This window comes from Oryzias latipes, chromosome 4, assembly GCF_053564925.1.
Source record: "Oryzias latipes strain Hd-rR chromosome 4, Olatipes_Hd-rR_3.1".
Classification (NCBI taxonomy): Eukaryota; Metazoa; Chordata; class Actinopteri; order Beloniformes; family Adrianichthyidae; genus Oryzias; species Oryzias latipes.
In genome coordinates, this window is record NC_136240.1 from 16148708 (window position 1) to 16164367 (window position 15660).

At 39.5% G+C, this 15660-nt stretch overlaps 1 protein-coding gene across 2 annotated transcripts in view; it reads left to right on the forward strand.

The window, feature by feature from the left end:
* The window catches only part of kank3 (KN motif and ankyrin repeat domains 3), a 29796-nt gene extending 14368 nt beyond the window's left edge, over positions 1–15428 (forward strand). The window contains exons 2-12 of one of the 2 annotated variants that reach the window (XM_011474022.4): positions 2079–2140; positions 2842–2927; positions 3303–5063; positions 5222–5324; positions 5514–5735; positions 5826–5916; positions 6218–6437; positions 7573–7715; positions 10410–10610; positions 11603–11704; positions 13026–15428. In XM_011474022.4, coding sequence (XP_011472324.1) covers positions 2891–2927; positions 3303–5063; positions 5222–5324; positions 5514–5735; positions 5826–5916; positions 6218–6437; positions 7573–7715; positions 10410–10610; positions 11603–11704; positions 13026–13088 — 2943 coding nt within the window. In that variant the 5' untranslated portion in view covers positions 2079–2140; positions 2842–2890 and the 3' untranslated portion in view covers positions 13089–15428. The remainder of the gene's footprint in view (positions 1–2078; positions 2141–2841; positions 2928–3302; positions 5064–5221; positions 5325–5513; positions 5736–5825; positions 5917–6217; positions 6438–7572; positions 7716–10409; positions 10611–11602; positions 11705–13025) is intronic. The other variant, XM_011474023.4, reaches the window with a different exon arrangement.
* Positions 15429–15660: the final 232 nt, after the last annotated feature.

Here is a 15660-nt window from a genome sequence, read left to right on the forward strand (position 1 = left end):
CTTTAGCGATGTGTCTATTGCACAACTTGAAATCACGATAACGATAAATCTGCGATATATTGTGCAGGCCTAGAGCTAACTCAGATTGTAGCATAGTGGAGTTTTTGGAAAATTAGGGTAAAGTGCTGTGTGGATGGATATTCAAGCACTCTTTCCATTCAGTCAGTTGCAGTTATGATCACCTTTTCTTTCCAAAGCTGCTGGCCCTGACATTTGCTCAAATTAAACTAAAGGTTGTCGAATAGCCATGAACTCTAAGGATAAAGGCTTGGGTTCATTCTAAATAAATAAATAGGAAAAAAGACAACACGTAAAGCAGTGAAACATCTATCCTGTTTTCGTTGAATCCAACACATTTCTTTCTAGTGGTTGTTTATGCAGAGGGTATATTCAGCTTTGGTTTTTATGGGTGTTTTTGCAGTTGTGTTGTGTCTTGTCATTATAAAGGGTAGCACGCTGCTGCTGTGGTTCAGGAGCGTCTCTCAGCTGGTCGAGACCACGGACTGGAGGGAAAGAATGCAGCTTCTTCCTGCAGTCTGTAATTTGCTGTCATCAAATCAGAGAAAAACAGCAACACTTGGGCAGAGAAGTGAGAGAAATGTGTGTTTGTGCGTGAGTGATACTGTTTTGAGGGTAGCTCTGGGTGAGACGAGAAACAAAGTCATGTGAAGGGAGGAGGGTCGACAAAGATGAGGCATGAAATGTAGGAACAAGATCAAATGAAGGCAGCTGATGAGATAAAAATGTGTTAAAGGTTTCAGCTTTGTGGTCGCACAAATAATTACTGTAGCAAAGTCAGTCGACTCTGATTTCATTATTAAAGAAATAGGACTTTCCATTTAGTCTGTATGGCTAGCTTTTGGTTGACTGCCAGTCTGTGTTTTGTTCAGAATGGTGCCTTCTGCTGTAGCCATGTGTTTGCTCAGTTGAATTTAATTTCTTCTCCTTGTTTCTGTGAATAGCTGACCACATAAGACGTTAAGTTCTGGATTCGGATAGTGACAACAAATCTAGAAAGATTCCAAGCAACTTACTAGTTTTTTTTAGCATCTGCTGCAAAAAACATCCCCATTTTATGATGTTTGCAACTGTAGGGATAACATCATTATAATGGTGCGCAGTATCTATTGTGTGGAACATTTCCAAAGACTTTTTACAATTTATAATAGAATTATTTAGTGAATTGGCAAACAGTATGTGACTTAGGCTGCAGCAGATCAGTTGCTGTTCTGATAAAAAAAAATCTATAGTGCATGTTTGTGGTTTGACTTGAGCAGTGTGTCTGACTGGTGTAGCACCAAGTTCACTGGGATGAACCAAAACACGAGGTCTGACAGAACGCTGAGAAGAACCAGAGCTTTCTGATAAGAAGACACATAGCAGATAGTTGTTAACGTATCAGATTTTTAACCTTTCCTTCATGAAATGGCCCTTTTGTTGTCACAAAGTCCTTCAGAATGGTGTTGAGGCTTGGGTTTCATTTAAGTTGACTTCTGGCATTTTATTGACACTACTTTGTGTGCGTGTCGTAGTCCGAGCTGAAAAATGATGTGCGCGTTTATGGGGTTATCAGTCAGTGAGCCATAAGTATGAACTGCGTGTTTCAACAGTGTGTGTTAGGAATGTGCTTGAGGCCGCTTTGTGTTTGAACTCAAATAAATGAATTCATGTTTGATAGGTTGTATGAGTTTGTCAGTATGTAAAAGTTTTGTTCTATAACACTAATTATAGAGCAGCATTCACATTCTACCAATTGTCAGTAAGTGCTGCGTCATTTACAGATACACTGCTATAAAAAAGCGGATCTCATGTACAAATTTCTGTCTTTCACAATCACACAGCAGAGTGAGACCAAAACATAAAGAGCAAACAGTCACCTAAAGAAAGTTGTTTTCAGAAATGTTTTTATAATGTTTTTTTTTTTTTTTTTTTTTTTTTACTTAAGTTTGAATGAATCTGTGCAGGCAGCTCACACCCAAATGTCTGTTGGAACGCACCCCAAAGCGGGAGGGGCTCCCAACATTTTTTTTTAATATTGTGTTTGTCTTCATGAGGATCATTATGTCGATGTTTCACAGGGGAGTGAGGAGCAAAAACAAGCCTCCAGCTGCTTGAGTCTGTCCCTGAGCGGCTGCAGGAGGTAAATATCTTATCAATTCATCATTTTAAACTCACTTGTACCTTCCTTTTTTAAATGAGATTATTTAACCAATATGACATGTTAATACGTGCTTTTATTTTGAAACATAGAATGTTGTTTTTTTTCCCCTCAGGACACAACAGAGATACATTTTTACCTGAGTTTATGGAAATTATACCAAGATAAAATGCATCTAATTAGTTTTTTTGTAATGGAGGGAAGGAGGGTTGTCTTGAGGTACAGGAAGTCCCAAACCTTTTGTCAGAAGAGATGTTTGATGTTAATAGAACAGCTGTTGTGTAGTTTTAAGTGTAAATAATTTCAGAGCAGCCTCCATTTGAATGCAGTCACAGGCTGTCACACGTGCTGAACTATAAAAACAGCTCTTCAGGCATCTCTGCTTGGTTTACAGCTCTATAAAGAAGCATCCATATCCATCATTAAACTGAAAGCATGGTGCCAGTTAAAGTGTCTGCAGGGAACATTCCTTTATGTGCAAAAAAAAAACCCCAAAAACATGGAGGGCAGAATTGGAGATTAATGCTCCTTAAAAACATTTGTCAAAAAATAACTGACATTTTTTGATGCTTAGTAACTGAAGAGCTAGTCTTACTCAATTGCAGTACAAATGTAAAAACTCATTTAGTTTGGCCTAAGGAGCATGCAGTCAATTGCAGTCATTCCACTGTTGTCTTTTTCAGCCAGATGCTGAACTGAAGCTGCAACAACTGCAAGGTTACACTCCTGAAAATGAGCCAGTCGGTTCAAGTCAACCCAAAGATGCCTGGTAAAAAAAACATTTCAGCTATGATGATGTTGGTGGTGTGTGTCTATGCATGTGTAAAGGTAATTTCTGTGTGCGCGGGAAGTCCATGAAAACCTGTATTTACAGTGTTGTTTGCAGCCAGGTTTCATCATTTGTTAACTCGTTGATTATAATTGATGCTCATAATTTTCTTTTAAGCTAAAAAAAGTAGAAAGTAAGTTTTGTTTGGAAGCACATAAAGATTAAATTTGAACAAAGATGGCAAAAAGGAATTACCAGAACATTTTATTTTGTGATACCATCTCTGAATGCAAGTTCTAAGGAAATTTAACACCCATAGAGGATTTTTAAACACCTTTTTTAAGTTGTACGTTGACGTGGTCACTTTCTCTTTAGATTTAGGCTCCAAGTTCCTTTACTCCAGCCAAGAAGAAGCTGACCAATCTAGCTCCTATTCTGTTCAGACTCCATATGGTTTCCAGCTTGACCTGGATTTTCTCAAATATGTAGAGGAAATAGAAAGTGGGCATAACCTGCGTCGGGCCCCTGTCAGTTCCCGGCGTCCTGGACGTGGGCTTAAACTTTCACAGAGGAGTGCAAGTGTTGGGGGGCGCACCAGTGGATGGACATCCACAGAGTCACTCGCATCACCTGCCAGTGAAGATGGCAGAGCTCCTCCCCCTCCACCGCCACGTAACCGCCTTGGCTCAGCACCATGTGAGGTACTCTCGCTTTCCCCCGTAACTCTTGCCAGCTTCCCTTCCATTTCTGCCAAAGTACCACCGCCTCCACCACAACGCAACCCAAGAGTTGAACGAACTCTCCTGGAAACCAGCCGCCGGCTCCAGCAGGAACAGACTCACCAGCACCACAATGGGGGTCGCCTCCAGCTTGCGGAACCTCCCAAACAGCTCACGCCTTCTCCATCTACCCTGGTTGTGCAGAGCAGCTGGATTAAACCCAGTCCTCAGACCTCTGGTCGCAGCACTCCTGCTGCTGGAGCAACGGTCACCCCAGTCCCACCCAGCCAACTGCAGACAGTCCGAGAGCAGATGGCCATAGCTTTGAAGCAGCTAAAGGAGATGGAGGAAAGGGTAAAGGGGGTTCCTGCACTGGAGAAAGAGGTGGCTAATCTTCGTGCAGAGAAAGATATGCTTCTGCTAGCACTAGAGGAAAAGAAAGCAGCTCCAGGGTTTGTCCAGGAGAGGCGACCGTCTGCTGAGTCCTCCACTCAAACCACAGAGACTCAGCAAATGGACCAAAGTCAGTTGACTTCACCAACCACAACTGGACACAAAAGGTTTTCAAAACCCGGTGAGCTCAAATGGCTGACAGAGAAGTTTGAGGTAAAGGAACAAAAATCTCCCCAGATAATTTCTAAGTTAAATCCAGCAGAAAAAGCAGTTGTTCAAAAGAAAACAGTGGCTGTTGGGGACGATGTGCCAATGTCCTCTATTGTTTTCTACTACAGCCATAATGTAATCGATGCAACCGTGGGAACTGAAGTGACTGTGAGTGAGAAATGCACAGGAACTGATGCCCCTTTGGTTCAGGAGCAGGAGATACAAGCCCAAGTAAAAACAGAAGAGGTGGCGGTTTGGGTCGTGGAATCACTACTCGGGTTAAGCACTGATGCACAGCGGGAGATTGGCGCCCTGCAAGACACTGTTAAACTCCAGCAGGAGTCCATCGCAGCTCTTGAAGATCGGTTGAGTGTAGCCAACAAAGACCTGGGGGTCCTCAGAGCCCAGATGGTCGAAAAAACCTCCAAAGTCACATTTGACAAAGGAGTTCTTGTCACACCAGACGTGAAAAACGTCCAGTTGGAGACGTTGACATCTGCGTTAAAGCATGCTGCAATTCAGTGTCGCCCAGAAGTGACGGATATATGTGTAGGGAAAGAGACGGATCAGGGGGAACAGGCCATCCAGACCGATGCAATGACAGCTCCAGAGCCAGCTCCTGTTGAACAGGTCAGCATTGGGTGCCAGTGGGAGAACATGACTGAAGATAAAGCTGAGGAGCAGAAATTAACAAAGAAGAGACAGCTGACCATCAATGAATACAAAGTCTCAGCTGAAGAAGAGATCGTTGGTGTTGTTAAGAATAAAGAGGAAGGTTCCAGTGAAGAAACTTCCGCCTCCGAGAGTAAGACAGGTGAGCACCGCCTTTTGTCATAAGCCAGAGAGAAAAAAAAGGATTAACAACTACTCAGAAAATGCAGAATTTTGTCAGGAAACATCTTGGTTTTTGTGTGAGGTGTGCCTCATTATTCTGACCTCTTGTTTGACACATTTCCTCCTTTTTGGAAACAGGGATGCTAAAGTCAATCATGAAGAGGAAGGATGGGAGTACATCTAGCGACAGCAACTCAGCTGGCAAGAAGAGTCTGCAGTTTGTTGGTATCCTAAATGGCGGGTGGGTATCAGAAACATGAAACCTACTTTTTATTTTTAATGCAGCAGAAATAAAACGTGAGGTACAAATTGTCCGCCGGTTGAAAATAATATTTTGACCTGGTTGCAAGCTTGACAAAAAAAGAAAGGAGAACTTCCTTCCAGATGAGCAATTTGGAGATACTATAAGGTGTTGGTTTGTTTCTCTTAGGTATGAATCTACCTCCAGTGAGGAGGAGGAGGAGGAGGAGGAAGATGGGAGCTCTTCTGGAGAAAGTGGAGAGGGCGAGTTATTGGATAGCACAGAGGAGGACGAGGCACCTCTGGAGGAAGAAACGTCTGAAGAGGAGAGGAACGTAAACTTGGATGAGAGTGACACCGATGAAGAAATGCTGCAAACAGCAAATTATTCCCCTGATGCTGTGAAAGAAAAGTGGGTTCTTTTATTTCCTACACACAAGAAGAAATGAAGACATAACCGGACCCAAAAGTGCACATTTCACACTGTATTTGTTTGTGACAGGTTTGAGTTTAGCTCAAAAATGCGAGAAGCCTGCCTCATTCTGAAGAACCATTTGAACGATGACGTCAAAACACTGAAGAGTAAGGAAGTGGTGCGTCCCTGCATTCTTTCTAAAATAAATGCACAACAATATCCTATTCAAGGTCATTACTTCAACATTACAGATGAACATCCATCATGAAAGTTCTTTATGTTATTGTGAGGGGAAATACTTTCCACATAGCAATAAGGACTTCATGTAACAATAGCAGGGGTCCGTCAAAGAGGAGACTTCCTTTAGCATTCATTTGCCAGTCAGTCTAATGTCAACATTGGAAGCATAGTTTTTACCTCAGCCACTGTTCTCTACCAAGTTTCCAGTTGAAAGTGTGTTTATCTTTCCACACCTTCAGCTGTCCAGCACGCACACTGTCCAGCTGGAGTGGTTCAGGATCTCCAGTGCAAAGACGGCTCAGCCATCGCGCGTCTCTGACTACCTGATGGCGTTCTCTGAAGTGTCGTCGGCTCTGCTGGAGCATGTGGTCAACATGACTGATGGCAACGGCAACACAGCTCTTCATTACAGCGTCTCCCACTCCAACTTTCATGTTGTCCGATTGCTGCTGGACACAGGTTGGTGAAGAAAGGCCAACTGAGACAGATGTAACAACCCATTAAAACGCTGGATTGTTATTTAAATTCAGGTTTTCTATAGGTGCTGGAAAATTTTGAAAATACTTGAAGTTTCAATTGATTCTTTTAGGGTTTAAAATGTGCCAGGAAATGTCTTTTACAACTAAGAACTATTTCACCACATGTAAATGGAACATTCTGATGATGGGATAGCCTAGGATGAGTTCTCTTCTGCCTGGAGAAACAAAGACCAAATGGGCTTATTGTCTAGATAAACTTTTTCTACTGTAAATCAACACTTCTGGTTCTTTTTCAAACAACTAATGACTCTTTTCATGTGATGAAAAATAGGAAAAAACATTTTCTATCAAAATTACTGAAAATGTTTTTCAAAAATTCTGCTGCACTTCTCCTATTCCCATTAAATAGGAAGTGATGGCTTCATGTCGGAAATGTAAGATTTGTGACAAGATATTGTGTAGATTTAAACAAACGAGTATCCATCATAAAACAGTCTAACAGTGTGGGAAGGATTAGCTGTTACTGTCTCATGTTTGCAGGAAATTATGTTAAAGACCCACTCAAATGAAAATTGTTTTTTTGTGTGTGTTTTGAAAATGTTCTTGTGGCATGTTCATGCACCTGGATAGCTCCAATATTGCATGCCATTTTTGTTGCACCGGTAATTTTAGCTTGGGGTTTTGAGGGGCTGTAAGCTAGCTGGAGAGCGTGTAAACAGAGAGCTCTCAGTCATGAGTAACGGGAAGGGGCGGCAGGGTAGATCCATGCAAGCGGTCCCGCTCACAACTCTGTGACAAATTTCTCATGAACTCCTGCTCCTCTGCAGAAACGATGTCCTAGAAAAGAACACAGGTTTTTAAATGTTGGCTAAATCATAATTAATTATAATCATTATACATAACTGGGAACTCTTTTATAATAGATCAAAGATGATCGGAGTGGGACTTTAAGGAATAGGACAAAAATACACAGTATTGAACATTTTGCAGAGTAAAGCTGATGGTATAAACTGTGTAACAATGTTAACTGTTATTTATTAGTTCGATGTATGCTAGTATTTGTAGAAAGGACCAGTTCAAGGATGATTTGTGGGACTAAAGTTCAGCTGTCACAGGTGTGTGCTGCGTGGATAAGCAGAACAAGGCGGGCTACACAGCCATCATGCTTGCTGCACTCTCAACTGTGAAGGAGGAGGAAGATATGGCGGTGGTCAGGAAGCTCTTCAGTCAAGGCAACGTCAACGCCAAAGCTAGTCAGGCAAGTTACTATAATGTCATCACATTTTCTGTGTTTTTATGCATAAAGCTGCCCCCACAACTCTCAGCAAACTGCTCATCTATTCATCATTTTCTACCACTTCTCTGGAGGGATGCCAAGGCATTTCCAAACATGCCAGGAGGTGTAATCTCTTCAGCGAGTCTTGGATCTGCTCCAAGCCCTCTTAGTCTGTGAGGCATCCTAAACAGATGTCAGGGCACTTCATCTGCCTCTTGTGGATGCAGTGGAGCTCCTCACCCTGTCCCTAAGGCTGAGCCCAGTCGCCCTTCTGGAGGAAGACAGTTTCAGCTGTTTAAATTAGTGATCTCATTCTTTCAGTCACCACTCACAGCTCATGATCATAGGTGAAGACTGGAACGAAGATCTCCAGTAAACTGAAAGATCTGCCTTCGGGCTCAAGATGACAGGCTGCTACCCTTGTGTCATGTTAAGAATCAATCATGGGGCAGTGGACTGATGCCAAGCTCACTTTTGAAGACTCCTGTGCTCAAACACGCTGTGCCCAGCACACAAATCTAGCAGGACGGCAAGTTAGATTTAGACTCACTGGTAATTCCCCCTTCAACTCTCCCTGAGCTTTACTCTGATGTATAAAAGTTTGTGTTTTTATGAAGGGTTGTTCTTCAGCTGAACCATGCAAATGTTTTATTTATTTTCTTGAGAGATGCCTAGTGCTTAAATGAAGTGGGGGGTCCTCACAAGCAATTGCACCGCATTTTGTAATATTCAAGCATGAACATCTGCAGATTTATGACTGTTTTTGTCCTTATGGTTGATTTAATCAGGTCTCGCAATGCATGAGGCGCCTGCCTGCTGCTCCTTTTACTAAATCATGGGATTGAATTTATGGCATAACTTGCTATAAATCCAGCAACTGGTGCTTGTAATGTTGCTACTGGGAATGAAACATGGGGTCTGCAGCTCATTTTAATGTTGTGCAATTAAAATCCTACTACTTTTTACAGTTGTTTATGAGGTTTTGCTAAGGAACTGGTGTTAAATTTAGGCAAAGAACTCACAAAGATTTTTTTAAACTCAGTTGTGTGTATATGGTTTTTATTCAATCTGCAGTAACTGCCCCACTTGGTTAGTGGAGGACTGAGAAAAAAGTAAATTGTACAGACTCAAAAAAAACCATCCCATGTTTCTTATGTAAAAATTACTTCTGTGTCTGTTCCTGATGACATCAAATTGAATGAGGAGCCTGAAATGTGATTACCAGCAGTGTAGACTGCAGTGATGGAAGTGGTAAATGAGTGAAGAATATAAAGTTTTTTTCTGACAAGTAAAGTCAGTCTTAGGATTAAATGATAGAGAGGCCAACCTCAGGTCATGGGATGGTGTGTTTCTATGGAGAATTGCAGTCGCTTATCAAAACAGGCCTCTACTATCTTCATCGCATTCAATTTTATGTTCATCTTTTTAAATCCAGGGCTTCATACTCCCTCAAATGCAGCTTGTGTGAGTCTTGTGCCTCTTCCAGCTGCAACAAGAACTAAAAAAATCCCATCATAATACGGTAACCCTGCTATGTGTCATTTATAAGAATTAAGTCCGTTTATCAACATCAAAGCAGATCCACTGTTCAAACTTTCCTCCAGGTTTAGCTTTTACAAAAATGCACAATATATATATTTTATATAATATTTCTGTCTCAATCTGCTGTCAGCCTAAATAAGTTACATGGTAGATACCAAATACTTCTAGAGTGATCTCTACCTTGCTTAAAGGTTCAAAGTGCTTTACAGTCACAGTACCATTCACCCATGCACACACAACCTCAACCACCAGGAGCAATGTGGGGTTCAGTGTCTGACCCATGGACACTTTGACAGATGGGCAGACAGAGGTTGATAAATGACCTTAAATGGCAATGGCTCTGTAACTAACATCTGACAGCTGTTAACATGTTTTTTCTATACTACTATATTTTAACTATGCTACTATATTTTAACCAAGGAGAACCCATTGGGTCAGATGTGACCGCTGTCTTTTTTCAATTTTATTTTTATTTTACTATTTTAAACTTTGTGTATTTTTAAATATTTTTGTGTTTATTTGAATATTTTTGCTGCCGTTAATTGGTGCTACCCTTATTGAGCAAACAAAACAAAAAACTCGTCAAATTACCTTCAGAAGCCCAGAAGAAAATTGCTCTTGTGTTTTCTGGGGTTAGACAACTACAATCACTCACTAGCACGTATGATAACACATTTTCAGATCTTTGGCTTCCCATTGTTTTTTTTTTTCTCACTTTTGTGTTCATTTCATGTAGCTGACATGATTTTACCTGTGTGTTGACTTTTACGAAGCACAGCTGGACGCCTACATCGATACAAAGATGACATGTTTTCCATACTCATGTGTTTGTTGTTGCTCCCATTTTGACGGCCATTTTCGATTTCAAAACTCTGAAATTTGAATTCTAAGGTGTCTGTAAATTAAACAGCTGTTCACATGCTATTAAAAATTACCCTAAAAAAGAGCACATGTTAACACAAAAAACAAAAATAGGTTTTCTTTGTCAGGTGCTTTTAGTAAAAAAAAAACATCAGACTTTACACAAAGAAAATCTATTTTCAAATGTTAAACTGTCGTGTTTTACTAACTTAAAAAAACAAAACAAAAAGTATCCTCCTAATAAATGTTGTTTCTTTGTCTTGGATTGGGCAGGCGGGTCAGACGGCGCTGATGTTAGCAGTAAGCCATGGGCGGCAGGAGATGGTGCGAGCTTTACTGGAGTGCGGCGCCGATGTCAACGTGCAAGACGACGAGGGATCCACGGCTCTGATGTGTGCCAGCGAGCATGGCCGTGCTGAAATAGTCAAATTACTCCTGGAGCAGCCTGGGTGTGACATCTCCATCGTGGATAATGTAAGACCTTTACAGCCAACTAACAACATCACAGGAACAGCGTCTTTTGCGTCTGCTGAAAACATCTGAGCGCTTCCTCGTCTGGAATTAAGTTCATATGTTCCGGAAACAGCTCCTCATGGGAAATTGCTTCTACAGTTTCCACTCCTTTTCACCTCTTTCTTTCCCCCTTTTTTGAAAACACAAGTCTGAAAAATGTCATTAGTGTCATCTGCCTTTGACTCATAGTGCTGTTATTTGCCAGAAACAATATCTTAAATAACTGTGGGACAATTGCAAAGCCATCTGCTCAGACTTGATGGTTTAAACCTTCGCAGACTCTGCAGTTGTCTGAGCCTCACATAATTCAGGAGAAACTGACTGAAAACAACAGCATGGCCTTTCTTAGGAATTTCCTTTTTAGAATGGGAGCTGGCATTTGTGCCAGAATGATCCGGCCATTTGGGATAGGCAGCTCCCAGATTGTGTTTCAGGGCAGCACAGCTGGACTGAGGGTGGACAGAATTTTCAAAACCTCCCAAATCCCCTAACATCCACCCACCCCCAAAAAAACCCAAATTCTTCCCAGTTAATTATTAGTCATTCCATTAAGGCTCTCTTGCAGTGGGATAACAGTGGTGTGTATTAATCATGTCCCTCTTTAAAAAAAAAAAGTAAAAAGGGGGTTGTGTAGGTTCACACAACAACATACAAATTATCTTAAAGTAAAGATTTCAGCTAAAAAATCATCAGTTTTCAACTTTTCTTTGACACGTCTTAAAAAGGATAAAATTGTTTGGGTTCAAGCTGGAAAAATGCTCCTTTTTTAAGGTCTAATGTGACTTGGCTGATGGGCATTAACAAATTGTCCAAACACAGAACATGTTGAAATCACTGGAAAAAGAAACAACCATGTATAATGTCGATCATGTGGTTCCATTTAAACTGTAAAGCTCTGAGGTTTTCATGTTGGATCAGCTGACTCTTTGTTCTTCCTCCTCTGTTTTCTGCAGGATGGCAGTAATGCTCTGTCCATTGCTTTGGAGGCAGCTCACAATGACACAGCTGTGCTCCTTTATGCCCACATGAACTATGCCAAGGCCCCGTCCGTCGCGGTACGTCCACCTGTCCAACCATCCTCTCTCCTGTGGTACCGATAGTATTCAAACACAATGATCCAATCGCCAAGGAAAATATAGGATGTGACTTTAAACTACGTAAATAAAAAGATAATCAGCTTCAGATCAACTCGAAAATTGTTTGGATGGAGATTTATGTCAAAGGGATCAGTGCCTCCTGGATTTAAAGCAGGACAGTTTCTCAGCAGTCATTCCAGCTGGACGGATGGATTTTACATGAACATGGCGCTCATTCTGAGGGGAATGCTGCCCCCTGTAGTCGCTACAAAGATTCTACACAAAACCAAGAACATTTCTGCCATGCAAAGAATTGTTGATTCTGAAGTAGTTGTAATATTCTAGTTCTAGTATTCATTAATTGTAAATTAAAAGTATTAAAAATGCCAAAAAAGGTCAATTAATATTAATAACAAATCATAATCTAGAGATTGCAAGTCAGTGTGTTTGGTTTGTCAGGTGCTGTGTTTGTTAGAACTTTAAAACTATTGTTATCTATCTTCAGAAATGTCTAGTTGCTGTTCAGAGGCAAAGTTCTTAAAGTAGATAACAGCATTTACGTGGATAGATTATAAAAACGGATTTTACATCTCTGTTGTCATGTTAATGTTCTATAGATAAGAAAAAGGACGACGATGTTGTAAAGACATAATGATAGAAAATGTCATGTCAGTCTGTCTGCATTTCTCATTCAAGTAAAACGGCATCTATTTTATTTGTATTTATTTTGAAAGAAACACATATGCTTTAAAAAAAAGTTAAAATTTTTAAATATAGAAAAGTATAACACGTCAAAAGTTAAATGTTGTTTAAAAAAATGGTTTAATGGTCACAAAAAGTTGACTAAAGTTTATTTTTCTAAACAGTGAAGTGGTACTTGGGGTTCCCGCTGGTTTTGGTCTGTAAGAAACTGGACCAAATGTCTCTTTTAGCATTCATTAAATGTCACAAATCCCTGTGTTCATCACCAAGACTTAACCTTTTGTAACCCTTGTGCTATCTTAGATGACCCCACCCTTATGTGTTCTCCCTACCATGACAAAGGTGGATAAAGGTGGAAAGATTTCATGTAATCCATGGACACCAGTGAGGTTCACAAATCATTGAAGAAAAAAGGTTCAGCGCACTGTCTAGTGGGTCTAGATGACCCAACTCCCAATGTTAAAGTGCCTAGGCTAGCACAAGGGTTAAACTGCATGTTTGCACTACTGTATAGGTAACAAAGTAGCAACAGTTATCTGAAAAATGAAGCGTGTCATTCGTTGTGCTCTGATCATTCCTGTCATGTCTCTCTTTCTAGGGGAGTCCAAAGAGCCAGGCAAGGAGCCCAACCAGCCCCCACAAGTCCTGGCCTGCAGAATAACCCAACCTGTGCTGCTCTCTGGGGCAGACAGAGCGGCTGATTTAACTGGATATGGGCTGTTCAAAGCTTCACTGGAACTTATAGAAGCACATATGTATTTATATATATATTGTCATATATTGTTCTGCATTTAAAGGTATTGTTAATATGAGAATATTATTTTTCCATATGGTTTTGAATGGTGATATGATATGCCTACCTTTTAGTGTCAAGACATCATCTTTTGTGACAAGTATCTAGAAGTGTACCCTTATTATTTGCACACATGTAAATTAACATTTAGGTGTTAATGGGGAGACTATAAAGATTTATCAGATTAGAGTCATTTATTTAGCTGCTGAAATAAGTCAATGATGCAGAAAAAAGAAAAACCCCTGTCACTTTTCTCAACACTGGCTTAAGCCACATGAAAAATGAAGCACACTTTCTTTTTTTCTGATGCTCCACAGTTAAAAACAAACTTGTCCTTTAAGGTTTGTAAAATCTAGTGATATCAAGGTAAACAGAAAACAACGAACACTGTGTACTTCCACTAAAAATGGTTGACAGCATGTGCTGCTGTTCTGTTTAAAACCAATTGGGACCAAATATATTTTTATATGTTAGGTTTTAAAACCCTGGAAAAGAAAATATTTTTTTCTCCTTTACCCTTTATTGTTGGTATGAAAATGTTATTATCAATGCTGTTACATCAACTAATCTGACTTATATTTTTGTACATTTGATCATTCATATCAAATTTTATAATCGTTGATTCTATGATTTTTCATGTGGAACACATAAACATAAAACGTCGGTATTTCCTTTATTCATAATTGAAGGTTAAAAGAAACTTTGTTTTCAGTTATATTAATGAGCTGAATTTAAGTAACTCAATGACGGTTTCTAAATTTTATTGGTCTTTTTTTCCTTTTTACTTAATGTTATGACAAATTTTACACAATTAAATCAAAACAGAATATTTTTTTTATGAAATATGCTATTTAGTATTCCCTTCCTGCCTCTTAACAAAAGATGAAAATTAAATAGATGCATCATTTACTAATTATTTCTAAAGATCTGAGTTGAGATTTCATCAAAGATTTGTTACCAAAATAAGAGCAAAAACACATTTGTCACGTTTACTCATTTATGTGTTCAGTCTGAATAAAAAATGACAATCTCCAAACACAAGTTAAAAAAGTGCAATATTATCTTTTTGTTTTTTTTTAAGTTTACTTTTAAAACTGTCATGAATTGCTCCTGTATGTTTTCAATGATGCTGTTTGTAGTTTTTTTTTTTAGCTCCAGGTTCCACAGGTCAGATACTAACGTTTATCACATTCTAAGTCAGACCATAGTGAGTTCTTTTAGCGTCTGTATTTTTAGACTTGCTAAAGTGTACCAGAGTGGGTTTATATTTATACTAAACTATGTCGGATAGAGTAACAGAGCAAATATGTCCAAAAAAACATTGGGGGGGGGGAAATAAAAATTGGGGGAAAAAAGCCAGGGGGAAAAAGTGTGTTCCTGCCCAATTTCTGTTCCCAATGAATAATGCATTTTGATTTCTTTATTTATGTTCAAGAGTTTATAAAAATGGTAAATAAAGTTGTTATTGAACACAAAAACACACACAAGATTTATGGAACAAGTCTCTTCCTTTGAACTTGTCATATTTTCATAAAAATGATAAAAAAGGACCAATTGCTGGGTGTGTAACCCTTGTGCTATCCTAGGCACTTTAACATTGGGATTTGGGTCATCTAGACCCCACTAGACAGTGCGCTGAACCTTTTTTCTTCAATGAATTGTGATCTTCACTGGTTTCCATGGATTACATGAAATCTGTCCACCTTTATTCATCTTTGTCATGGTAGGGAGAACACGTCAATGGTCATCTTGGGGGTCTAAATGACCTCACTCCCAGTGTCAAAGTGCCTAGGATAGCCCAAGGGTTAAGTGGGAAAGCATGCAGAATCAACGACTGCCAAATGCTTTTGTGTCCCACTGTATGTGTGGCATCAATGTATCATAGGTTGGGACCTGATCCTAAATGAAATAGTCAAACGAATAGTTTCTGTAAAAGCTTTTCATGTTGTAACTCATGGATTTATGTATGTAAAAAAGCACAAATTTCAATTTACAAGTACATTTTTCTCTGGATTACGTTGCACAGTAAAAACATAATCTTTATTTGCACATTTATCGTCTCATTTCTCAAAAGGTTTCAGTCCAGTGGAGAAGAACATTAAAGTTTTATTTTACTTTCTGCATTTAACATCAGAGAATCATGAGATTTGCATATATGATACACAGGGATGCAGTAAAACAAACTGAAGTACCCACCTTAAAACAAAATGTCGTCTTGTGTTTTTTCAGCACTTAAAAAGGAAAAATAAATTCATGGTAAGATGCTAAATAAACAGAATACATGCAGACTTTAAGCTAAATATGTTTTGCCAAAAGATTAGTTAAAGTTTAAAAAAAAAATTAACGATATTAAATTTTTCCAAGAAAGAAAAATGTATCAATGTAGCATTTAGGATGAAACAGTTAAAAAACCCAAAACATGCCTTTTATCAAAATGGCA